General features: G+C 50.2%; 1 protein-coding gene across 4 annotated transcripts in view; it reads left to right on the top strand.

Annotated features, from left to right (window-relative positions):
- The window catches only part of LOC147596522 (uncharacterized), a 38,556-nt gene extending 12,758 nt beyond the window's left edge, over positions 1 to 25,798 (top strand). The window contains exons 4-6 of one of the 4 annotated variants that reach the window (XR_015261368.1): positions 3,561 to 3,638; positions 4,417 to 4,984; positions 6,549 to 6,700. Coding sequence is in view for 2 of the 4 variants with exons in the window: in XM_086769766.1 (XP_086625892.1) it covers positions 22,908 to 22,940 (33 nt within the window). In the remaining 2 variants the exon portion in view is untranslated. Of the gene's footprint in view, positions 1 to 3,560; positions 5,119 to 6,548; positions 6,701 to 22,907; positions 23,427 to 25,589 lie in introns of those variants that run through there. The other 3 variants (XR_015261369.1, XM_086769768.1, XM_086769766.1) reach the window with 3 other exon arrangements.
- Positions 25,799 to 26,976: the final 1,178 nt, after the last annotated feature.

Genomic DNA, 26,976 nt, shown 5'->3' on the forward strand with positions numbered 1-26,976 from the left:
CACGGCACAAGAAAATTCACGGCACATGCAGATGGTGTGAAAAGATTTCAGAAGTATCTGCAGGACATGGAATGGTCTAGAAACCCTTTGACACAGACGCTCAAGAGCCCAAGGGCAAGTGGGAGATGGCCAAGCCAGGACCGTGTGGCCGCAGGAGAGGGCCTTCCCTCAGCCGTTCCATCACTCCTCTGTAAAACCAACGGTGAGAGAGAAGAAAAAAAACCACGAGAGTCTCATTTTTTTCTTAACAAATAATTCCCCCTCTCATTCCCTCACTCAACATTTACAAAAATCCCCTGAACACCAAGACGTAGGCCCCTCAAACCGCTGTCCGTTACGTGACTTTAAGTGCTTACACGTACAATCAATCCAATAAAGCACGGAAATTCAGGGGTGAGTCTGCCACCCTGGCCTGCGATCGTACTGGTGTAACAACAAAAAGGGACGATTACCGGAGCCGGGACCTGAATGTTGGTTTGAATTTTCTCGGCTTATTTTTTTTTCTCCTTGCTTTTTATTTTACGGGCGTGAACACGGCTGCGGTGTGACCTCACCCCTCTTCCCCACCGGTTTTGGGGGAGTGGATCCAGTGCCGACAGCCTGTGGCCTTTACCCCCAGCCCACATCCACCCGGCCGGTGTCGGATCAGCGCTTTCAGCTGACACGAGGGGAGTTTCTGGGAAAAGCCTTTTATCATGAGCGCGGCGGCTGTGCGGCGTTGGTGCTGGCACGAGGTGGAGAGCTTCCCATTCCCGCCCGTCGGCAGCCCGACCCTCCGCCGTTCTCACGGCTTTCCAGAGCCAGGATTAAATTAGGATTATGTGTCTCAACCTCCAAAAAAAAACCCAGGGAAGGATGAAATGTGGGATTAGCAGCTCTGGGCAACAATCTAGGAAAATCTGCCGGTTACTCAAAGATCTTGAGCTGGTAATACGGAGATTTTGTGAAATTAGGAGTTTGGAGTGCTGCTCGCAGCAGCCTGCGCTGGGCATATGGCCGAAACAATCCTAATCTCTCAGATACCCACGTCCATGTGAGGAGCTGGAAGACGCTGCAAGACTTTTCCTTTTTCCCCCTAGAAAAATATTTTTGATTGTGAAGAAATTCTGCGAATATCCCACCGTAAAATTTCGAAGTAATAACAAATGACGATACGTGTACGGAAAGGCAAAAACGCGGTGCCGTGGTTCAGGAGTATTGCGCCGTTACCGTCCGTCCCTCGTAGATAAGGCGTCCAAAGCAGCAGAAACACGCGTTATGTGTTTCACAAGCCTCAGGTTTGTTTCCACCAGAGTCTGGATATCGCATTTCCCCGTATGGCGGCTGTGCGTAGGCTTGGGAGCAGTCAGGGTCTCGTGGCGAGGCACAGGAGGGTCGATTTGGCCAAAAGTAAAGGTTTTTGAGTCAAATTAGTCCTCAGCTGTTGAGTTCTTGCCACCAAGAGCCTAGAGCTCCTTGGCGGTGGCTCAGTCAGCAGATCAGAAGGCAGAGGTGAAGTCTGACAGGAGTGTTGGCTGCATTTCCGAGGATGATCCGGCTGAGTGCTGGATGCCTTGGATCACCTTCCCTCCTTTCTGCCTCAACGAATTTTCCCCCACAGAACCATCTCAGAGAACATCGGTGCATCTCTTGACATTTTCCAGAAGCAAGACCCAAGCAATCCCTTTCTCGCAGCGCACTTGGAAATTGGCCCAAAGAGAAAAACTTTTGGCCGGCTTGAACAGCGGCACCTGAGCCCCGTGGCTCAGGGCTTTCGCTCGGGGAGAAAGGAGATGGAAACGGTGAACCCATCCCGCTGCTCGGGGAGGCCTGGACCCCGGTTTGTTCCGGTCCCACCCAACCGCGTTTGATGGGGCCAGAATGGCACAACGACCGCGAAAGCACAGTGATCTCCAGGACTAAAGCTTTTCTGTAAATTAACATTGTCCTCTACGGGCTGCGGATTCATGAGGGACTTACCAGTAAATACCATGGGATGCCCCGGGTCACAAAGGCAAACGTGCAAGAATAATAAATAATGAAATTGCACTCCCGTCCTCTTACTACCGAGGTTCGACGAACAGGGAAGTTTTGCCAATATTGCTTGGCTGAGAAAGCCAGAAAGCCTTGATATTGGGAAGGAACTGGCTTATAAATCCGCGGACAAAGTTGTGGTTGCCTTTGGAAGGCCTGAACTCTTCCGGCGCTCGCCGGCCGCGTGCCTGCTCCGGCAGCGCAGATGGATGACACTAAAGCCATGCATCTTTATTAGCAGCCGCCACGCGGCGTCTGGGAAGGGAGCGGGGAGGGCTGAGCAATTATTTTGCCGTACCTGTCCCAGGGACAGGTGTGTTGTGCCAGGGTGTTTCTGGGGCTCGTTTGAGGCGCCCGGAGATGGATGAAAATCATTATATTTTGTGTAGTCAGCAGCCTGACACCGATGCCGCGTCGTCTGGTTGATGTTTTCTCCCGGGGGAATACAGACCAGAAACTTGGTGGGAAAAACAAGGGCACTGCTTTAGAAATATATTCCTGAAAGATTTGGTGGTGGCAGGGTTTTTTTTTAGTTACATGATCAGTGCAACTCATTAAACCCACCAACTCTCTCGCTGCGAGACGAGAAGAGGTGCGCGTGCCGTGGGCCGTCTCCTCCCGTCCCACCTCGCCGGCCGGCAGCGACGCCCGGCCCGCCGTCCCTGGCTGCTGCCCGGCACGCTTTTGGAATGCCTGCCTCCACGCTCCGCTTTCGGTTCCTAATGAAAACGTATGGCTGTAGTCATCCGGCCACGGCAGCGTGAGCAGGCGGGAGGCTAATAACGCCATTACTGGGGAAAACATATATGGGCCGGGAAGACGCACGCCTTTCCCACCGTACGAACGTAGCGGGATGATGAAGGTGTCTGCCATTCCCTGATAACCGCAGGCCGTGCATCAAAGGCGGCGGCGTGGACAGTAACACCGTTCCCGTGAGTAATGCCCCGGCAGTATCTCATGGAATCAGGTCCCAAAATATCTTCTTTTAACCTGCTTTTTTTTTAACCTCAGGTTTCTATTCTGCCGTTCCCATATCCATTTTTCCTAATACACTTTTAAAACTTCCTGATATGATTATATTATTCATTGTATCTTATTAGTGAAAACAAAATTACTGAAACGAACCTATTAGGACACGACAGGAATGTGCTGACATGCTGGGAAGTTTCTGGGCTTCTCCTGTCTGGATGCGCGCGCCCGTTCTTCTTTATTACTCCTGACGCTGCCTATCACCCTGCTCGCGAGCACGGTGGGCTGCCGGGGCGCTGGGCTGGTGTCGGCTCTGCTGAGGGGTTTGGCACACAGCTCCTGGGGCTCCCCGGTCCCCCACCACCTCTCCGCACCCTCGGTGGCACGGGGCCGGGAGCGCGGTTGCCTCCAGCCTCCTCGCCCGGCAGTGTGTTTGCCGTGACTGACCCGCGCGTAGAGATACCGTTGGCTTCTCCAGGAGCGTTAGCACGGCTACGGCGTTTATCCTTCGCTGAATTGTGGCGGTCTGAGGGAACTGGAGGGATGTACCCAAGTTTAAGGTCCCATTTTGCCCCCAGGTTCAAGGCTTTGGAGCAAAAGTCGATTCAAATGAGCGTAGATGGAGACGTTAGCTAGCCAGCGCTCGCGGGAGGAAGGTAAATTTGTGCCACCCGTGGCAGGGGCGGCCTGCGGGCAACGAAGAAGGTGAGTTGAGCAACACAACATCTTCTGGGAAGAACCTGCGCTGGCTGAAAAACCCGAGACAAAGAGGCACAGGCCATAAATGCTCCCGACCCTTCCATTTCCAGTGGCAATGAGCAAACCTTTCTGCTGCTGCTGCTTTTTCTTCCTGCCCTCCCTGGTTTTGGTATTCCGAAGTCTGGAATCTGTATTTCACTCAGTGCACCCTGATTACAACGTGACAGGAGGGAGCATTACGGTTACAGAAAACAGCGACCGTTGCGCTTTCCTTGAAAGCTGCCTTAAAAGATTTCATTTATATTTTTTGATGATGAGTGAAATTTTTTTCCTTTAAAAAAAATTAATCAGCTGTCAGTGCAGCGAAGTTTAATTCTCTATTCACAAATGTTTAATAATGCCATTATATAATAATGCATTAAGGAGCAAAATAAGACAACCCACTTCATTTTGCTTTGGTCTGCCTTGAGAACCAGCACTTGAATCCTCCAGATGAAAGGCTAATACTTTTATCCCTCAAACTACTCCGTCAGCCCCTGGAACTAAAGGACTTAAAGGAGAATAATTGGCTCTTTACAGAAGAAGAACAGAACAATGTGCTCTCTGCCTCTCAAGTTCTGTTTTGCATCTGTCTCCATATTCGTTTCTTTGTATAAATAAATTAAATAATGCTACCTAAAGAATTAGATCACAAAAATATTCTCTCTTGATACTTTGTTCAAAATTAATTTCCAGATGGCCGTTCTCTTATGTTCTGGCCGAGGAGAAGGAGAAGATCTTGGCCTGTGTGAACCGTGACCGAGGGTGGAGGGGGGAACTGTCACTTCGTCTTTGTACCTATTCATTGTGGAGACATGGCAAGCTGACGTCCGTAAAAACAATGTCAGGACAGGGGAGCATTTCCTTTCAGACGGTCTAAATTCGCAGCGCTCACAGGGATGGGAGCATGAGAAAACAGAGGCAAAATTGTACGGCTGATTTTTATTCACGTCTTGAAATCTGTAAAGGACGCTTTCATCTGGGAGAGAGCACTTGTGCGCTCCGTGTTGTTCCAGCAAGGGCAGGCTCACCTCCCCAGCGCTGGCTGGAACCAGCGGACGCTCGCCAAACCTTGACCAAGGCTCAATGCCAAGAGGATTTCATCTCGCGGAAGCAAGAATTCAATGTTCGCTTGAGCTGAAAATATCCCTGCGCTGTGGCCAGCATGAGGTTACGCGCACTTATGTCCTACTCAAGCCCTGTTTTGAGACCCTAACTGGCACTGAAATGTTCTGCAGGCTGAATAACAATCCTCGCGACAAAGGTGAGCTTCGGCCCAGCTCTTTAGGCACGTTGTATCTGGTTTTTAGGCTCCTTTTTTAAGTCGCTGCATGTACTCCTTCTGCCTTTGCTCTATTTACAAGGCTAGCTCTCCTCCCCTTGGCGTCCTTCCCATGGCTTCTGCGTCCACGGGCGCTGCAGCCCCCTCCTTACTCACCTGACGCACCTAACCAGCACGGCTGGCTTTGCCGACGAAGTTTGCAGGTTCCTTCTTTCCACAGCTACTTGCAAATCCGCCGTGTAGCGCTCGCGTGCCTGGATTGCAACTTGGCCCTCAGAGCTTGTACAACCTTCCAGCCAACAAAGATGCGCACGTGTGTGGTGACCCTGGTTTAGGATTTTAATGGCAGGGAAGTTTATGTAAGCAGAGACACGTCGCGCGTTGGTTGCCAGTGAGCTTTAAACGTATGAGAAAGCATAAGGGCGTGCATAACTCTGAGTGCGCGAGGAGGCTGCTCCGTCACGGAGCTGCCACTCGAGCTCCATGGTGGTGGCAGCAAGGGGGTTATGTCTCTCTTCACAAGTCGTCACTGACTGAGGGGCAGACGGGGAGACACGCTGAGGTTCTCGCAGCCCGTCTCGGACTGTGGCAAAGGAGCGGGGATTGGGAAGCCATCACCGCCGAGGGACGGGCAGCCAGGGAGGGAAATGTGACTGCTCGGCACTCGCAGCCCAGAGCTTGTCCTGGTGCCGGTTAAATGGAGGATTGCTGCTTTTAGCGCACGGTGGAAACGATGCTGCGTTTCTTTCCTAACAAGGCGCTCACCTGGGAAATGGAAGTCTTGGGTTCAAGCCCCATCTGCACGGCAAAGCCTTAAGCGCACCGGCAGCTTTAGGCAGCCACGCGGGGAGAGCCTTGGCCTCCCCTGCCAAAGCCGCCCCGCTTCCATGGACCAATTAATTCACTGGGTGGGCACAGTGAGCCCACCACTTGAGACTCGCAGGGTGGGAAACCTGCGTCTCGTCGGGGTCCCACAAAGATTTCTGTATTTCGTCAGCGCGTGATGCCGAATGGCTGGAGCCGGGCAAGTCCAGCTCCAAGCCGTGCCTAAGTCACGCTTGTGACCCAGCTTGTGGCACAAGTCACTTTGCAGGCCCAGAGTGGGTGCCGCTGACGCAGTCCCTGTCATACACCGTCAAACACGTGAGGCGGCGAGCTGACTGGCGGGGCTGCCAGATTTTCTTTGGAAGTGAGCACTCAAAACTTTGTGCTCTGCACCTTATTTTCTACCCAGAGGCGACCAGACCTGTAAACCGGTGTGTCTCTGGCCGAAGTCAACGTGTGAAAATGCTTCACGCCATCAGAAGGGCTGTTTCTGTCACCCAAGGAACATAATTAAACGGTGTAGAATTTCTAACCACTCCCCACTGATTTTCTGCTTTTCCTCCCTCTCACATCAGTTTGGCGCTCGGCTAATTGTTGGCAATTTTTTTCCGTCACTCTTCCTAAGCTTAGAAACGACCGAGGCCCGAAGACAGGGGAGCACAGTTCTCTTTTTGACACCAAAAGGTCTTGGGGTTTCTGTGTGTCTGGTTTTGTTTCTTAGCTGGACGTGAAATGTTGCTGCTCTTTCTGGCAAAAACTTTCCAAACAGGATGCTGGGATAATCCGAAAAGGATGCTTCCCCCCACTTCCCCTCACGAACGAGGAGAAACAGAAACCAGGCTGGGTACGGGTGAGGAATCTTAACGGCTCCCAAATGTCCTGACACCAGAAGCCCTTCACACCTGGGCACGGACATCAAACATCGCCGCCGGGCCCGTGGGCGCCCGCGGCCGAGGGGCTGCACCTCCGGGAGAGCCGCAGCACCCGCAGAGCCGGGATGTGCTTCGGTGCGGTTTGGTGACATCTGTTACAGATTGAAGTGAGTAAAACCTGTTTGCACAATAAAATGCTGAGCCTACATTCACTTATTATTCACTGGGAATCCATAAATATCCGTAGTAATCCTTCTGGGATCGCTTTATGTTCACTTTCTCCCATTTTCTTCAAGCGTCCCGGACTGTTGCGGTCCTTCTCCCTCCCTTCGGGTTTCCTGCGCTGCCGCGGTGCTTTACCAGCCTCTGTGGGCACCCTGAGGAGCTCGGCCGAGGAGACGTGGTGCTGGGCCCAGCGCAGTGCAAGGCGTGGAGCTGCTGTGCTCTCCATGAAGGCGCGTCTGTCCCCCTCCAGTAGTCCCGCAGCGGGGTACTGGGGCCGCCTGCAGACACCTTGGCGCGGGAGCCTTCCTCTGCAGAGCCGGGTGTTGGATGAACGCACGCGTTGCTGAAATGCCGTGGTGGACAAATCCGGTGCTAGCTACAGACATCAAGTCTTGGCAAAGCCTTCGGTGCCCGGTGTCGGCTCTGCCATCCCCGCCGTCCACGCGTGAGCTCGTCACACGTTCAGCCTGTCCAAACCGTCGCTGAGGCCGTCACGTGAGATACCTGCGTCCTCCTGCTTCTCTGTCACCGGGAAGGCTGGGCTGCGCGACGTGGCGCGGCTGGGCCTCAGCCGCACATCGCTATCCGCAGCGGGGATCACTGTCTATGCCGAAGGGCGCAGCCAGACCGATGACGTCCGACGTCCACCTGAGCCCCTCACCCTCCTGACAGAGCGGGTGTGCAGGCGGGAAGTGGAAGTTGCCTGGGTGTAAAAGCAGGTAGGAGAGGCACGTATCTTTAAATTCAGCCCATAATGAACGCAAGGAATTTTTTTGTGTGTGTTAAAAAGCACTAGAATTTCAGCTCTGCAACCCAGATTTCTAGAGGTCTAAATCTGAATTCCCTCTGCTCAAGTGTGTCTATAATATTACTTGACTGCTCCAAAGCAATCTGACGGCACGTGAAAGTTATTCTTGGTTTTACCCTTCTTACCCATACGAAAAAGGAAACCCGGTCCGTTTGCTGCAAGCCCCTAAGCATCTGCTGGTTTGTCAGTTTTATTTAGCTGAAATGCGTGCACTCTTGCTGCGTAGGGGACCGCTTAGACAAGCTAGCTGGAGAAAATTACTTCTACTTTACCAGCACTAACTACCCTGATTGTGCGTTAATTAAGATATGCTCTGTGACACGTGATGTGTCCTCAGAAATATTTTGGGAGGCAGGCAGTTTGACAATTTAAAAGTGGTATAGAAGGGGTAAAAGTAGTGTTTGGTGGCAAAAATATTGCTACACCTTGTGGACGCGGATGCTGTGGGTGTTTGGTGTGTGAGCGGATGTTCGACGTTGGGTCATTGGTTTTAGTTTTGGCTCTGTGATGAAAAATTAAATCTGGTTACGTTTACTGTGTGAAGCCACCCTACAGTTCCTGAGAGCAGCAGAAGACCTCATCGCTCTATACAACTGCCTGACAGGAGGGTGTGGGGAGGGGGGTGTTGGTCTCTTCTCCCAAATAACTTGTGATAGGACAAGAGGAAATGGCCTCAAGTTGTGTCAGGGGTGGGTTAGGTTGGAAGAGTGGTCGGGCACTGGAGCAGGCTGCCCAGGGCAGTGGTGGGGTCACCATCCCTGGAGGCGTTCAAAGAACATCTAGACGTGGCACCGCAGGACATGGTTTAGTGGGCGTGGTGGTGTTGGGTTGATGGTTGGACTTGATCTTGGAGGTCTCTTCCAACCCCCTACGCCCCTATGTGTAGGGACCTGGGTCAAAGGATGCTTGTTGGAACGGAGCGTGGTCAGGCACGGCACATCAGAGAGGGACCTACTCTATGCACCTGCGGTGCTGTGCCAAGAACTGGGATAGCAAATAAAGGTGTTTTAAGAATTTTTATAACCCCACTTCTTATTATCTGAAATGAAACGAGCGCATCTATCCACTCATACATTGAAACATGGAGGCGTAACCACGCTGGCTTTGAGAAATGAGATGGTATTAACTGTTTGGAGCCTCACATAACGTTTGATCCGCTGTTTTTCTAATTTCAAGGAATTAAAAGGTGATTTTTAGTATTTACCCTGACCATCCGTTTCAAAACTTCTTTTTGCAGTGAGGGAGAACACCACGAAACTGGTTTAGAGAACGTCAGCGTCTGTTGGTAATCTAGGGGACCTGGCGGCCCCGGTCGCGGGATCGGCTCCCACAGACCCTTCTCCCGTTGGTCCAGCCCTTCTCTTCAACATTGCCTGGCTGGGAACAAAGGGCTTCAAGGGTCTGGAGAGCCGCGAGTTCTTTGCAAGCAATATAAAAGTGGTGATAAACTTTTAAAAAAACCAGCTGTGGAGCATTTACCACACAAACCAAACAGATATAAAACATGCAGGGATTTTTTTCTTCTTTACATGCGTGCTTTTTAAAGCAGAAAAAGCCTGCCTAGGTAGCTGGCCTTTAAGCCTTCAATTAATTGAACAAAGATTTAAAAATTGTTCAATTGGTTTCATTAGGAAGTGTATAATAGAATAATAAAGTAAAACAAATGATATAAAGCAGACCCACTAATTAGCTCTACATGATTGATACAGCTTTGGACTAGGCATTTGATCTCAAACAAAATGCAGTTCCTTGTTAAGAGGATTTTTAATTGATGTGCAGAGAGGTATTAGATGATGTTGGAAAATAATTACTCAAAAGCTATTCATGCATTTGGCTGAACATAACAAATGAAGTTTGGGCTCTGGATCTGGCAGAGTGGACACATGCTAATTAATAACGAGAGGAACAAGAATCTTCCAGTAGTTTTTAACCCAGTGTTTACTAGGAGATTGCTTCGCAATTATGCGCCATAATGAGGTTGTCATCTAAACAAAATCAACATTACTCAGATGTTGTCGGAGATTGCTAGATGTTGCAGCCCGTATATATATGTTCCATTCCTTTTACAGATGGTAATATGTTATTAATCACCAGGGGCTGCCGCTAGCTCGCCAGCTGCCACGGGCGTGCGGCTACGAGGGGACATCAACGCTCCCCGCCTCCTTTCGGACTGTGAAACGCGTGGCCAAGATTCTAAAATTTATTCTGAAAATCCTAAGCCTAGGTGTCTGTTCACCAGGGAAGCAGGAAGGGTTTGCATGTTCCTCCTCTTCAAAAGGCTGCGAAGAGGAGGCCTGAGCCGCCCTCGCTGCTGATGGCCATGAGCGTCAGGTTCCTGCAGGGCCTCAGGCTGTTCCGGCTGTCACCCGGTTCTCCTAACGCAAGGGCTGTGGGCTCCGTGGCTCGGGGGTGACGTGAGGTTCGGGGCTTGGCATTTAACTGATGTCTTGCCATGTCAGTTTATTTAATCTTCTGGCTACTTAAGCAAAGGGATTTGGATGAAATTATGGTGCCTTCCTTTGCCTTCCCACCGTGCCTAGCACAACGAGGTGGTGATCTTCACTGAGGCTCTTGCAGGGTACCAGACTGGCTACGACATCCTCTTATTCTGTGGAATATTTCAGGGGGAAGACAGTACGACCAAGGGGGCAGCATCTGCTTGTCTCTTCATGTCTGTCATTCATCGGTTGTGTAAACTCTTTGCCTTCTTCTGTCCCTGCTCCTTGCAGGGGGGTTGGACTAGATGACCGTTGAAGGTCCCTTCCAACTCTAACTATTCTATGATTCTATGATTCTATGATTCTTTGGCCGGACAACGGTATTGGTGTCTGCACTAGTGAGGCACCCCAAGGTCTCTGGAAGAGCAGCCTGAGGTGAGACGTTCTTGTTCATGAGGTGGCGTGCCCACTCAGCTGGCTGGGCTGGGCTGGGCTGCTGTTGAAATGCAGTTGGAAACAGTTTTTAAAAATTCACGTTTTCGAAAGTTGAGGGTACCTCTGAATGTTGTGATGCCTATTCTTTATCTCTTCCTTGGAAAAAAAAAAAGCTAGATTTTATCAGTTGGATTTTTAAATTTATTTCTAAAAAACCCTCTAAAATACATGACGTATTTTCAGATGGAGTGATTTCTGCTAAAGTCAGTAGCCTCTTTCCAAACAGCTTTTTCTGTTGATTTTTCTTTTTCAGCAGCTTTATCAAGTACATTTTCAAGTTGTGTTTTTACATCTTGAACCAATTCCTTGTTTTTTAAAACCAGTGTTATGCCTTTGTTCTTTGGAGACCGATTCATTTCACATCCAGGCTTTCTACTCACACAAAAGGCAGCACACAGTAAATGGCACAATGGGCTAGTGATGTTTGTTATCAGGTAGACCTTGGCCCTGTGCAGTGAGGAGACGAGGAGAAGGGGATTTGCATCCATTGTTCGGTGGGTATCATCAAGGGGACTCCCTGAATTCATCGGCTTGTGAAAATTCTCTTCATTGGTGGAAATGACTCCAGAATGACAAAATAGTTCTCCACTATTTCTCATTTCCACGTCTATTTCAGGGATATCATCTCGCCAACAACAACGTATTCATTCTCAAGTGTTCTCCATGCCTTCAGAGGACTCCCCCGAGATGCTGGGGTAACAAGGCACAACGAATAGACGTTTGGAGGTCCAGTTGTGTAGATACTGTCTTCATTTTTAAAAAAATCCATCTGATCTGGGTCTTCTTTGTCTGAATAATGCTGCCTAACATTTGTCCTGTGTCTCAAAAACACGCTCCATCCTCCCAAAGATGGAGAGGACTTGGAGAAACTGAAAACTAAACCATCAGTATCTGATTTGAGCTTCCATCAGTAGGAGTGTGTGGAAATACTTTCTTTCTCAGGTCTGCATTAGGAATGTCAACAATATTAAAAAAAGAAAAAAGATTATTATTTTGGCTGAGACTTACCCCTTCATTTTTAATTGCTGTTTACGTGACTTGGTAGCCTATTGCTGTGTCCAATGAGAAACTCCTCAAAAGTCTCCTAAGAGAAGTCCAGCACTATGATAAGTGCACTGGACCTGACCTGCTGAAGACGAAGCGCCATGAGAACGTGAAGATCAGCACACGCTGGGCTTACGAACCATAGATATTGTGCCAAACGCATGTCTCGTTTACAGCATCGTTTGCATCAGCCCCAGCAGCAGTATGTGCTTTTATCCCCGGACACTCCGACAGCTGGATCCTCTGGGTCCTGCTGGTCACCAGAAAACAAAGCGATTCTTCAAACTTTCCTACTACCCTTTGCCTTTGTAGACAAAAGTCGATTTATCCTTTAATAACTTAGCTTTGGATTTAGAATTGTTAAACGAGGAATGAACAAAGCCAGACTTATTTCCAAAACTGACTTTGAGTTTGGATGCTCCATTTCTAATTCTCCGGTACGAAACTCTGAGTGGCCTGGACTTCCAGTCTTGGTAACTGCTCTTTGAAAATCCTTGATTTCTTTTATTCTGACACCTGAGTTTGGCTGGGTCACCGCAGCTCCCGGGCCAGGTTTGGAAAAGGTGCACGTTGGGCATCATTCAGCCATCAGCTCTCAGAGGATTTTTCCTGGGGCTGAGATTTATTTTCAGCCTGCATTCAATTAGCGATCGTCAGGCGGCACGCTAAATGAAATGTCTTCCTTGCCATTTTTTAATTGCTTTCCAGTTTCTACACTTGCCCCGCACGAACACAGGCATGTACATGTTTCTGCGTGCGTGCCTAAAGGAACAGAAAAACCAAAAAAACCCAATCCAACGGTGCAACTGGCTGTGCTGGGAAACGTAAGCGGCCTTGTAACCGGGAGCCCGTTGCTCACAGGCCTGATTATTTAAGACAACTGTTGTTCCGGCGTGCGATCCCGTATGCGCTGTGCAAACGACATTACTAATTTACTAGCTGGCCAAATGTCACTCCTTCCGAACGCGCCGCGTTCCCCGGCGCTCCAGACAAGCCGCGCGGCGGCATCCCTCCTTGGGAGACAAACCTCTCGGCTGCTTTCGAGAGCCGTGCCAAAAGTCTCACTTCTCTACTTCAAATAAATTACCCTGACACTTCGCAGCCGTGGCTTTATATTTTTACTGAAACGTGTGTTTTGTGGGTGAGAGCGCGGCGTGGTTTGAACAGTTGTCAGAGGTTTTATTTTTAGAAAAAGGCAGAGAGTATTTTGTGAGATAATTAAGAGTTTCTTAAGTTTCCTCGAGAAATGAGAAAGGCCTAAACCGTCATCTTCTGCTCGTGTGTGCATTTTACACTCAATTCCTCATTTGCCACCTCCTCCTCCACTAGTTTATAAATCTGTTAATTAACGGTGTTTATTCTGCTCTCAGCCTTGCCGGAGAAATGGTTTTCTGATTATATTATTAGGAAGTGATGATAACATATGTGGGAAAAGGTATTTTTTTTGTCTGTGGGCTTACCGATCGCTATGGAAACGAGCAAATATTTGCAGACCTCAACTACTGATTAATACCTACTGGTTATTTTGGCTTTAGAAAGTTACTGTCTGGATGTGAAGAATTTCTGGCGAGCAGCTCTCTCTGACAATTTATTTACACGTGTAACAGCCTCGTCAGAAACGGCTCCGGTCATTTCGGGCTCCGTCGCATTGTGGCTGTTTCTGAAAGAGCCATTTTATCAGCGTGCGATCGAAACACAAGCACCAGGCATTATTTTTAAACCCTCACGTTCACGTTTCAGCGAAAAGAGCTTTATTGCAAAAATATTTCTCCCTGAAGGGAGGGACGCAGCTCCGCGCGCTGACTAACGGCGTGTGGTTAAAGCAGTATCGACAAGGCCGCGGCGGCCGGGAGAACTGCGTGAAGAGAGGGACTCAAGCAAGGATGCCAGCCGCGGTCCGCGCCCACGTCTCTGCAACGCGTAGCGCCGTGAGCAGCCCGAAGCAGCCCGGGGTTCAGAGCCGGTGCCAATGAACGCTGGGGATACACCTAAGGCAGAACGCTTCGCCATCGAGGGACGAAAGGGGATGACAGGAGAGAGGAGAGACAAGTTTGTCTCGATGTGTGAAACTCCGTACGCAACTGTGACAGAAGTTCCTGGAAGAAGAAATGTTCTTCTGCATGAGCTGTTGGACTTCTCTATTGGAAGAAAAGCTTTATGATCTGGTTTTGCAGGTCATAAACCCAGCACAGATCTAGCTAGAAAATATAAAAAAATAAAGCTTTGGTTAGCAAATTCTTTACTCACCACACATTTTTGTCTTTCTAGAGCATCCTAAATTCTCACCTCTGCAGTTTTTCCGAAACAAGAAGAAAATAAATAAAGAGATTTGGGTTTGGATTAGAATGATTTTGATTCCCAAGGTGCTTTTGAAAATGGGATTTGAGCTCTTTAACCATACAGGTATGGAAAATGCTGTGGTAGGTGGACAAAAACAGCGCCAAGCGTCCCTCTTACAGAGCTATTAACCTGGCCAATACAGAATAACCCATCTGCTTTACGCTCCTGCTTGGCACAGCTCCACACTGACTCCTCTCTTCATGAAATCTTCTTTGGTTCGGTATAAATTTATGATTGGTCAAAACAGCCAAGCGGGCAGCACCAGAGACTCAGCCCTGCTGCGTTTGTGTGAAGCAGAGACCACCATCGCACGCAACGCAGCCACCTCACCAGCGATCCAGCCCAACTCCTTGGAAACGTCTGTTAGCTCGGGGGTACCAGGCTCCCTCCCTTTGATCCTCATGCCAAAACAGCCGCCAGACACAATCCTCCCAGACCCAAAGCGCCGAGGCTCTCCCGGCACGGATGGAGGGTGCCAGCAGCTCGGGGGGAGAGGAGAAGCTCTGCGTGTCGTGCGATGGCATCAGGCTGTGGCACAACCACTTCCACCCATGCTCGCCCGTACCCACCGACGTCCTCAGTGGATCCTTGCTGGGATTAATCAGCAGCTTCTGTGCACGGACCACCTCATTATGGCTTTGACATGAGAGCTGCCGTCAGACGTACTGCGGCCTGGCCGTGGCGCAAGAGCCAGGGGTTGGCCACCCGTGAACTATTTCTTCGAGGCGGTTGGGGCTGGGAGAAACACGGGCTGCGGCGGAGGGCAGCGAGGCAGAAGGAAACGCGAAAGGTAGTAAGTGAAGCCGTGGTGATCTGCAGGGCCTTGGGGCATCTCTCTGAACATCTGCAGTCACCTCGGGCAAAATCCTGTCCCTGCTGAAGTAAATGGAAAATTTGCTGGTGACCTCAAAACGGCCAGGATTTGGTCCGGGTGCTGCCAGGATGTGCGCGTGGTGTTGCACGGTATTCACGCTGCCGTAAGATGGGGCTTTGTCCCACCGCGGGCACCTTGCACCCCACCCGGGACCGCTTGCAGAGGTTAGGCAGGGCTTGGGGGTGTAAGCACGAACGAAAAGAGGGTAGAAATGTCGGAGAGGAGAAGGGCCAGAGGTCTGCAGTTTCCTCTGCTCTGCTGTTTGACGGTGAAATTTTTCTCCAGGGGAAACTTTATTTTTAATCCAGTTGGGTTTCACAAGTGAATGCTTTAATGGTTGTGCCCAAGGTCCTCAGTCAGTCTTAATCTGCGTTACGAAATCAGCACAAGTGGCAGTTTACCAGAGGTCTGTCGGAGGGGAGGCTCGCAGCTGGAGTTACGGGGAGGCCGTGCATCAGCGCTGAACTGGGACGGGCCACGTGTGCTGGTAGCCCCCAAAATGCTGCCATCCTGCTACTGAGGCAGCAACCCAGCAACTCGGGTACTGTTCAGCAAGGTTGAAGGTCTGGAGCACGGACATGCCGGGGCACAGTTTTAATCCTTTTCTAGTCCTGGCTCCTCTCTCTCGCACAGGTTGTGAACAGCTTACCTGGTCAGTGGCTCCATCCGTCATCATTGCCGTCAGTTTGATGGTTGGCGTTCTGGAGCCATCCCTGATGATTTCTTCCCACCCTTCTCTCTCCAGAGCAGCCTGTGACTTGCCATCCCATCCCATCTCCCCCCCCGCTGGCAGGGATGTGCTCTTGGCCCGTTGGTACGTTCCCTAACGCTCACCCCACGAGCAGCCTGATGCTTGCACCGCTGCAGGATCGACTGGAAAGAGCTGGCCAGGGACTTTTTCCCAACAGAAGCTCTTGTACCTCCTCCATCAGACCTACAGTGTCCCAAAGAAGAGAGGAATTCTTTACGTAGGAGCTATCTAACTTGTAGGTTCTTTTTTTGGAGACTTCTCATGGAAAATAACCTACGTTTGAAGCAAGAAGGAAGCTGGAGGTTTACCTGGTGGCGTTCAGTAACTGTGGCAGCCGGCATCCTGGAAAATCCACCTACTCCTGAAAGCCACCCCGGGCTCTCAGCGAGGGCAGAAGAAGCCCTGTGAGGAGCTAAGCCTTGCCCTGGGTTCATCCTCTGTTAGGTCTTTGCGATTATAATTCTGCGTGCCAAACGTGGGAGCGGTTATAGCTCCTGCTTCCCCGCTCGCCTCTGCCACGTGAACCCGTGTACGCGCAGCCCAGCATCGGTGACAGCGCCGGCTCACTCTTCCGCTTCGCCATGGTCCGGTTCCCTTAACGAAGCGGTCTCCGTTCCCTCTTCGCAGTCAGATTATTGACTCGTAATTTGGCACAACGATATAGCTGGTTACTGAATGGGAATGTTTAAATCAGGCAGCAATTAATGCATTGTAAGGCACTTCAGGTAATTGTGTACTACGCGGCGTATTACCTGGAGTAGTAACACATTTTACGGCTAACGCAGCAGGAAAAGTCATGGATTTTGCCAGGTTATTTGAGGGCGTGAAGCATGCTGTTGCGGAGAGGCAGTGCGAATCACACTGCGCAGAAATCGATGGATGCCCGTCTTTCCAGAGCGCAGCAGGAGCTGTGCGACAAGGGCACAGCGTTTTTTCCTACTCAGGCAGGTTCTGTGGCAGCCGAGAGTCACGCTGAGCTCGGTGTATCCGCCTGTACCGTGTTTGCTACTCGGTGGAGCAGGTCATCGTTATAACACCCCGACGAAATCCGCTCGCCTCAGCCCGAGGAGCTGAGGAAGCGCTGGAACTCCGGCAGCTCCGCGGTAAATCGCTCCCGTAGGTCATCTGCGGAGAGGGGACGGGGGAAATCACGAACGGCGTCGCTCTGCCGCCGGCACTTCAGGCTCGGCCTCTCTGGGTTTAGGTTGGGAGAAGCAATATGGCCAAGCCCCCAGTTATTTGTGTATGAAAAGCGTAAATAATTATGGTTAATTATCCCCGGACAGAAGGGGACAGGGCTTGTGAAGCAGGTTGGTGAGGATGGAGGAGGATGCACTGCTTCCGCCGCGTGGGATGGGGGGGCCCCGACGGGTGGCTCCACGCGACGCCCATGTTCTTGCTGGCTCCCCAGTGTCCCTTACGATGGGAGGTGGACCCAGTTTCACGTGGCAGCCAAGGCGGGGATGAGAAACCAGCCTTAGCTCCTTCCCAGCGGGAAATGTCACTGCGGGAAGGCAAAGCACAAGCTGAACCTTTGGCTTTCAAGGCAAATCTTGCCTTTTTTTTTTAAAAAAAAATGGATTTCAAAGAAATACTCCCTCAATGCGTCGTATTTGGCCTTCGTGAAGAATCGTTCCAGTTCTGGGGCTTTAAGAGGAAAGAATAACAGGTACCTCGCGGTCGCTCCTTTTCACGGAGCCCCCGGGCAGCGGCTGACCAAAGAAAGTGCTAACCATCGTGTTTTCACCTTCAGCTTCCAAACATGCTGATCGCGTTTTCTCCTTCAGCCTTTTTCTCTCAGCTGCTCCTGTACCTAGTTTATTCAATGCATGGCCGCGGACAATAAAAATCAATAAAAAGCATTTATTATAAAGTACCAGAGATTAAAATAACTGACTTGGCTGCGCTAGTAAAACGTGGCTCGTTCAAAGCAAGGATGCACACTTCACACAAAATGTGATTTATGCGCTGCAGAGGGGAAAAAATCCAGTAAGCAGAAAAGGAAGTTTTGTTGTCTTGCCAATGAATCACTGTCCTGCTTTAAAAAAAAAGTTAAGGGACACGAAAATGTTATTTAATAAAACTAATCTCGCATTTTGGTGTAAATATAACTATTGTAAATAATTACTGGTTTTCCCTGTGACCCCTAACGCCTTCAAAACTTCAATCAGGTCAGCAAAGTAGCTGCCTCAGTTCCCAAAATTTACATTTTCCTCATCAGGTTTGCGTATTCACACGTTTCCTAGCGCAGCACATCGCAAACCCCACCGTGCGCGCCCCTCGCTGCACGCGCGCGGGCTCTGAGCCCCGCTAACGTACCGCTGCGCGCCTAACGCACCTTACACGGAGAAATAACTTCTTCGGGTTGAAGCTGACCCGAAACGACGCCGTTTCTCGAGATTTTTGTGAGCGACGGGCAGGTTGGGCACCACCGGTTTTACGTTGGAACCACGTCCGCTGTGTTCGCCCACGTTCCGCCACGCGCGGGCCGTGGTGGAGAGGCCTGGTGTGCTGCGGCGCGGCAGCACGCAGCCGCGAAAAGCCAGAGCCCCGCAGAGGCAGCGAGGCGTCTCAGCTGCGTTATGAGCTGCTCGACGGAGGATTTCGCAGGCGGGTTTGAAGTTTACTCAGCTTAGCAAAAAGAAGAGGAGAACAAGCTACGGCGGTTTGTTGCAACAGGCGAACCGAAATTCGTTTAATTTGTTCCTCGCCGGTTTGTCCTATAAACTCCAACGCTTATTAACGCTGTAAATATGCCTTTTTACTGGCTCGCTGACAGCTCACATGCTTTCTGCGCTGTCTCCTTAAACATTTATGAGCAGGCATGAATATGCAAATCCGCCGTCTAATGCCTGCAAAATGGTCGCGAGTACAATTGCCGTGTTAATATTTCATACGGTGATGGGAGCAAATCAACAATCATAAATTTTGAACAAATATGTTGCTTCATTAATAACTAATGAGGACGAGGGAGTGCACGGAGCTCCAGATTTGGCATTTAATGGTAAAAGCGGTGTTTGAAAAGAGCTCGTCGGGCGCCGCTCTCGTTGGAGAGAGGGTGAGCAGCCTCTGTGGCTCACAGGAAGGCTCCAAGATGAGAAATGCTGGAGACGCACTCGCAGAAACACAAACAGAGATACAGATGCACCTCCGACAGCGACTTCTTTTTCCCAAGAATTTGCTGGTTTTGGAAGACGAAGAGCATTATCGGACTGCACAGCACCCACCTCGAGGCCTTGGTGGTCTGCCCATCCTCGTGAAACAGCGTTCATACCCCAGGCTCTGTTTGAAGACTCCCATGTGAGGTTTCAGCCAACCTTTGGTGGAGGACCTCCTTTCCTAGCCTAAGTCACAGGAACTCGTGCACGCTGCTTTGGCCAGCCTGGCCAACGTGTCCGCAGAGGGTCACGCGTGACGGGAGCACCGGGAGAGCTGCCCGCCACCTGAGGCTGTGGCAGTTCCCACGTGCAGAACACGGATTGCTGGTCTTGAGGGCTCTTGGAAAGTCACTGAGCGTGGCATGCGTGACTCACGCCCACGTGTGAAGGGCACAACAGGCTACACAAGTTTGTTCTGCCGAGGAGCAGAGCTGGAGGCACCTTCCTCAGGCTTCACCTCTGACCTGCCAGAAGAGAAACTGGTGGTCTACGAGGGGAAGAACAACCAGGGTTTAAAATGACAGGTACGAATGGTGACGTAAAGAATATTGTTGGTGTCAGAAGGTGTTGGTCCCATCCTGGGCATCATTTCTTTGCCCATGCTGATCAGAGCCCATCCCCGAGCTGCGCATGCTCCCAGGTGTGCAACCAAGCTGCAGCTCCTCATGTTGGCAATGCCCCAACGGTCTGCAAGCTGTGGGGTGGAAATATCTGCAGTATTATTTTCCCTGGAGATCGTAGGATACTTGATGTAATACCAGGTTGCCCGAACAGCACAGAATCACAGAATCTTTAAGGTTGGAAGAGACCTCCAAGATCACAAAGTCCAACCATCAACCCAACACCACCATGCCCACTAAACCGTGTCCTGCAGTGCCATGTCTGCACGTTCTTTGAACGCCTCCAGGGATGGTGACTCCACCGCTGCCCTGGGCAGCCTGCTCCAGTGCCTGACCAAAGCAATCCTGTGGTTTTCTTGGGCAAGACCCAGCCACTGGGAGATGGGCCCCGAGAGAAGGTCTCTGCCCCAAGCTGGTGTGCCATCACCCACATCGTTCCTCTGAAACAGCCAGCTTGTTGTTGCAAGGTCAATAAGCATCGAAGCACTGCAGGGCACAAGTAATGTTACTTTAACTGGACGACCATCCATGGTGGACTCCCGTGCTTCTTCCACGGTGCACAACGTCTACCAAAAACTTCTTAACTTGACTTGTTTTGCGCGGACAAGCAACGCGCTTCCTCAGAGCTGCTGTGCGAGCGGGAGAACACACCCGTGGTTCCTCTCTTTATTTTTTCTCTCCCCTCTCCTCCCAGTTAGCTGGGATAGCTGGGGCCGCTGGGCGAGCGCTGAAGATCAGATGCATTCCTGTGAGCGGGACGGGCGCTCCTTGCAGACGCAGGCTCCCCTCCCAAAACAGCCACCTCCTTTCTTTTCACGTCCGCGTCCTTTCTCCGAAGGATTGTGTAAACCGTCTGTCAGCAGCGCGAGACGGGGCAGTAAATGTCAAGGGAAACGGATGGGGGTCAGGAACGTCGCGGCGTTTTGGAACCCGTCGGTTTGGTTTGGGTTGACCAGAGCACAAAGAGCTCCGCCGTTTATCTCGGGGAGGGGAGGGGAGGGCCGCCCAGCTGAGCCGCGAGAACTTGTTAAAAGTCTCCAGATCCTGTCAAAATGCCTCCGTTTTATGGCTTTCAGTCGAAGGTTGAGGTTTTTGATGAGGTGCATGAGCGGTGACCTCATAAATTGCTCTATAAAGTGTAAACATGATTTCTAAAAATTCTTTTTGAAACCCAGCTTCAATAATAAGCCAAACTTGTTGGAGCTGCCTTAAATATTTATGTGCGTGGCATGCTCTCGGCACAGCTTGTAATTATAGAATATTATTTCTCTTTTTGTACATTTTTAGGCTGTGCTGCCACTAGCTTTTGATGCTTTAATTTAAGCATAGTTAAAAAAAAAAAAAAAAAGAAAAGATAATTTCTTTTTTTTCCACCTTGGTATAAAGATAAACCGGCGAAATCATTCCTGCGTTGGCTGGTACAATTTCAGTTTTTAGCTATGTTGATAATTTACTTTTGATGCTAATTAATTACAAGTAATCATAAAAACAAATTAAAAGCACTATACTTGCAGCAGGTTTTTTTATGCTTATGAAATAATGCATCTTTATGCATCTGTTTACTCGCTACGGAAAAAAAAATGTAATCTATATTCATAGGAAAACAACTGCAGCACTCGGCGCTGGCGCTGCAAGCCGTTCCCGCCCGCACGTTTTTAGCTCGCTTCCCTTTTTCTAGAAAGAGGGGAAAAAAAAAACCCCAAAGTCCATCGGTTTTGAGACTTGTTTTGAAAGTTGAAGCCTGGGATTCGGTAATCAACCATATTTGTGGGCGGGCTTGGGAAGAGAGATTTAAAAGGCGGTGTGGTTTCTTTACAGATAAATATCCATCCAAAGCGACCTAAAATCAATTAGTGGTTTAAAAGTAGCTCGTGCTTAAACTAAATTATGACACGCTGACGCTCACGGCTGGGCTTGGCAGGGCAGGGATACCGGGCTCCAGGGCTCTGCTTGCAGCAGGAGATGGGGCCGGGCCCCAGGGGTCCCTTCGCACCTCAACTTGTCAACGTCGGGAGCTGGTTTGTAGCTGTGGAGCGGTGAGGATGTGTTTGTGTGCAGGATTTCCTTCTTGGTTTTGCCTCTTGCCTGTCCAGTTGGCACCCTGGCAGTCCCTCGTCCGGCGGGTCCCTCTCGGAGGCCGTTCGGGCTCCTTGCACCGGAGCAAAATGGTCTCAGAGGTGGGGGAGAGCACAGAGCCGGTCCCCTTTGGTACCTACAGCCTCCAGAGAAATGTGGCTGGGCTTCGGGATGGAGCGCGCGTTGGGTTGGTGCTGCTCCGTAACGGGAGACGTGGCCCGGTATCGTGTCGCGGTGCTGCTTCGTTCTCCACAACATTCTGCTTGCCGTGAAATCATCCCTATCTGTGAGGGTTTGTGAGGGAATGGCCCCGTTTTTCATCTGGGTGTCTGTCTCAAGCAGCCGCGGAGACAGCTTTGAGGTGGTGCTCCTCGTATGCGTCCGGAAGATGGAGACGTGGATGTCGTCTGTGTCCCGACGGCACGGGGCTCTGCGATGGCTCCTCGTCGTCTCATGTGGTTTGCCGTATGTGTTAAATAGTTTACGGGAGAAGATGGAGACTCGCAGATAACCCGCAGGCTTTGGGTCGATGCAGCTGGTTTTTGTGACCCCCTGGGATCTCGCAGGGAGGAAGGATCAGAGCCAGCGCGGAAAACTTCCTCCCGCCCTCGCCAAGTCTCAGAGCTGAGTCACCAGCAACTCATTATCAAGACTTTGTGTGTTGACCTAATTTCTGGAAGAGGGCCTTGCATTCCTTGGCAACTTCCAATATTAAGAAACAGAAGCTTTTATGGGATTAGATGTGAAAATGAATAAAACAATGCCGTACAGTCATCTCTGCAGCACAAAACTTGGTATTAAATTAAATATTTTTGTTATGCTTCCCCATATTTTTTTTTTTAGTTTTCTACTTGGTGCAAAGTTTTGGTGCTCAAAGTTTTGTAAAGAAAAGCACGGCAAGGCGTGGTGGGGGTGTTCTACACTGTGGATCCAGGAAATTTGTTGTCTCCACTAAACCCAGCCAGGCTAGAGCACTTTCCCAGTAGAAAGTTAGTTTTTGTTCCACAGCAGAACTGGTGATGCTCATCACCCCTGGGGATCTGCTCTCCTGGTGGCTACTGGACTGGGAGGTACCCATCTCAGGCTGCCCTGTGCCACTGCCAGAGCTCAAACACTCTGCACGGCCAGAAGATCCACCACCAGCTTGCACGGTGGTGAAGGTGATGGACTTCATCCTCGGGAGTTTAGGCCCGGAGTCACAGCGGCACTGGGCTCAGGTCTTGGAGGAATTTCCTCTTTGGAATTCCTCTTAGGGGTGTCTGGAGGTTTATTCCCTTTGACAATAAACATTTTTGGGTTGGGTGTTTTCTCTGGCACTGATTTCGCAAAGGGGCTGAACACTCGGACCTCTCTCATTTTGCTGCTCTGGTGTTTTTCAGCAAGCCGGGAAATCAGGCTACGAGCAGGGATGAGGATGTAGACGTCTCCCGTGGAAGCTTACCCTATCTGCTGACGGAGACCAAAGGAAACAGTTAGAAAAAAATTCTGGCTTCAAATTAGATGTTCCGAATAAAATACCTTAACTTTGGACAGATCTGAGGTGTTTAGGGTTTTCATTACGTATTAAACAAATGCAGAGGGCAGCTCATTCACTACGTGGTTTTCGGACCTCTACGTACAATCTTTGCTCTTAATAATCACCGGCCGTCTAACAAATATCCACCAGCTGTCTTAACGAACCTAGAAAGGTGCATTTACACGCGTGCTCATTGTATGTTAATTATTAGCGCCACGCACGCCAGAGAGGTTTAACTACGCCGTAGGTATGGATCTACCTAAATACCAGAGGTGTTAAAGCTCAAGCAACACGTTTTTGTTAATCAAATGACGCTGAATTAACATACTGTACAATAATTGCCTTGTTAAATTTAAATTAAAACCTTATTTGAGACACATAATCTGGAGTGTGACTCACTGTTCCAGCCACATCTAGATTGTTGTCAGTACCATTAGGATTTTGAATTTACACATTGTGGGGTTTGTTTTTTTTAATTTAATCAATCACTATAGCAACTGCAAAATTAAACAGGAGACGTTCCCCCTTCCAAGTCCAGTTTGTCGCGCTTACTCCTCTTGCCGGTGGAAAAGCAAATTGAAAAACTTTCCAAAATCCAGCCATTTCCAACGCTTATCTGAGCCTGGCCTCCTGAAGGCCAGGCCTGGGAGATGCAGGGACCTGTGAAATCCATCACCCACCCTCTGGGAAAAACCCTTTTGTGCCGGGTGGTGGACGGCAACAGAGAGATGAGACGCGGCGTACACCCATTTGTCTGCCGTACCACCCGGAGCCCCCACCAAAAGGCGGGTGCTGCCCGTCCAAACCCCTTTTTCCTGGCTCCGTCGTTCAATGGAGCAAACAGCAAAGGCACCCTCCACCCCCCGACGTGCGGCCATCTCAGGAGAGTTTCCCTGATAACTAGGGGAAGTCGCTCTTTGTTTGTGTTGAGATTGACCTTCCCGCGGGCAGGCAGAGGGTGACATTCCCGAAGAAGGCAGCGGGCTGAAGCGCCCAGCTCTCAGCAAGAGCTGGTGCCTTCAACCTCAAGGTGCCACCATCAACAGGAGGGGAGCTGCTTCCCTCCTTGGGTTTGTCGTTTGCACACGGCGATGCCCCCTGTTTGGGCTGGCTCTAAACCCAACGTGTGTTGCTGCATGTGACCTTTTTCCTTGACTTTTCGCCTGGCCGTCTGTCCCGCTCTGGCTTACAGCTCGTGTTGGAAAAGCTGTGAGAAAGTCACTCAAAGAGAGAGGAAAATTCCCCTCCTTGCCGGCGCTCGGGGGCTGTGAAGACTCCCACACCGGCATTTGCTCTTTGCTCGATTGCGTCATGTGTTGACTCAGTTTGGCCAAGAACAGAACATGCCAAGGGGAAAAACAGCAAGTGAATTTTTCACCCAGAATAACGAGTCTTTGGGCTGGCTTTGAACCTTAACCAAACGCTCAAGCTGGTTTATACAACGTGCGGCTTAGTTCGCTTGTGCGAGCGAAGTTAAATGTTACAGAATCGCGCGAAGTTCACTGTTTTCCCGGAGTGCGGTTGGGTAAAGCGTGTTTAGGGCTGCAGAGAAAACACATTTTGTACATAAGCGCTTTAGCAGCCATTAACGCCGGCCCTGTTTCCTGACACGCTGCACCAGGGCTGCTGAAGCCGGGGCAATTACCCGGTGCCTTGCCCACGCCAGAGCGGGCCGCAGCGCCCGCACCGCCGGCACCTGGCACCGTTAATAATCCCCTTCGTGGAACTCTTTTATTTGTACCTTTACAGGTTTAGACGTTGGCCTCAGATTTACAGGTGTAACTTAACGAGGCGCATGTTGCAGCCAGATGTCCTGCAAACAGATACCACACATATATCTCGGCGCAGGAAAAACCCTGAAATATTCATTACGAGGCACGCTCATGAGATCTGCCTTGTTATTAGAGTACCAGTCTTGCACGTCAGCCGGAACAGATGGAAAAAACTGGAAAATGTATTTAGCATTCCTGCTAGTTTCTTAAAAATAATTATCTGATTAAAAGTGCCAAATGTGATTTTCATTTTTCCTTATCCGTCGTACTGGTAAAAGTGAAGTTAAATTGGCAGTGAGGCAACGCCACGGAGTTATGACAGGAATCATAAAAGGAGCAGGCCAGCGAGTGAATTTGAACTCCAGAACAGGGGATTTCAGTACCGTCCAACCTCATTAATCGACAACTGGGGCTTTGTGCAGTAATCGCAACATATAAATTATACATTAGGCGCCTTTCAGTCATCACAGATGTGCGGAAGGTGTTCTGCAAGGACCAGCTAGAGAAACAAACCGCGGCGCACGGAATGGAAATGGCCCACGAGGGCTTCTCCTGCAGCGCGTGGGCCGGGGGCTCGCTGGGAGCTCACCAGCACCGAGAACAGTTGGCCTCTTCCCCAGGTGGATGGTCTGGGATGGAGAGACGCGGCAGCTCTCCTGGGCAGGGATGCTGTGCGGTGTCCTCCGCCCTGGGGCGCCAGCTGACCTGTCGGTGAACGCAATGCTGTTTAATTGGCCACGAACCCACTGAAAACTTTATTCTTTTCCTACCAGTAAAGCGCGGTGGTGTCCCTTAGCACGTCAGAAACCACGGAAGAGAAGGAAATACGTACCGCGGTTGCAATAAAAGGCCTGGGAAGCCTGACATTGGACATGGCAGCTCTTGCATGCAGGTAAGAGATGTGGCTGAATGAGATCTGATCTTCTTTTCGGCAAAGCCGCAGCCAAATTGGGATTCGGGACCGTGCGCTACGCAGGCTGCCTTTTGCCTTTGACTTCAACTTAGGTTTAACCCACCGAAGATCATTGTCTTTCTCAAGAAACACCTGTTTGGAGTTTGGTAAATGCCTGGCTCCCAAGAGTTGTGTTATAATAAGGCACGGGTTTAATTGCATTGAAAGGAGAGGGAAAAAAAAGGTATGATTTCTAAAAGGACAGAATACTTATGATATTTATGGACCCATTTAACACACCGCTTTGGTTTAAAGAGGTGGGGATTTACATGCGTTAAGTGCTCCTACAAATCTCCTTTACCCTTTCTCGGAAAAGGGCAACACAATAATAATTGTTAAATTTATGTCTAAAGACGTCTGTACTGTAGAGCTCTGCACGTCAGTAAGCTAAGCGCAATAGACTCTCTGCCTCTACTTCTTATCCGTTAACTATCTCCGCTGGAACGCCTGATTATCCCGTTACGCGTCTAACGGAGTGACTGCTGGCGCGCGCTCCGTCGTACGGCCCCGTCTCTGCCGGCCGTACCGGGCAAGGGCCTGCGATGAAGTTCAGAAAGTGTCTGTGCCGGTTGCTTAAAGGTAACAAAATTTAATTACATCGCCGGCATTGAACATTTTGGTCTGGTGGCCTCTGCTGTCCCACCAACATCTCCGGGGGCGTAGCCTTGTCGCGGCGGCGAGTTCCTCCGGGCTGATGCGTAACGCTGCGCTGAAACACAGCAGAGATTCCTCCACCCGCCATCGCAATAGGCTGCGCAAGACGTCAGAGATGTTAAATATGGTGCTAATTGCTGTTTGTTTATTCTTCTCCTTAAAAACCTTCAAACCAACTGAAACGAACCCTCCATGAACTTTTATCGCTGATAACACAATCTCTTAATTTAGATGCCTGTAGATGAGCGGGCTGGGAAAAGGCGCTCGTGTTTATCGTACCCTGCTCTCGGTGCAGAGCCCTGGAGAAAGCGCCTTTCCAAAGGCACTGATAGTCAGGCGGCCTCCTCTGGGAGAGCGGTGTGTTCCCAAACGCGGCTTGTTATGCTGATATTTATCACAGTTTGGTTTTTAGAACTCCTGAATATGTTCGCTTTGCGTATTTTGCCGTACTCGGCTGCCTTCACGGCTATTTAGAGCGACGTTTCTCCGCTGAACGCGTGCTCGGGTGAGAACACGGTGCACGTGCACCTGGGAATTTCAGGATGTGGAAGCAG

This window comes from Chlamydotis macqueenii, chromosome W (assembly GCF_036417535.1).
Source record: "Chlamydotis macqueenii isolate bChlMac1 chromosome W, bChlMac1.mat, whole genome shotgun sequence".
Lineage (NCBI taxonomy): Eukaryota > Metazoa > Chordata > Aves > Otidiformes > Otididae > Chlamydotis > Chlamydotis macqueenii.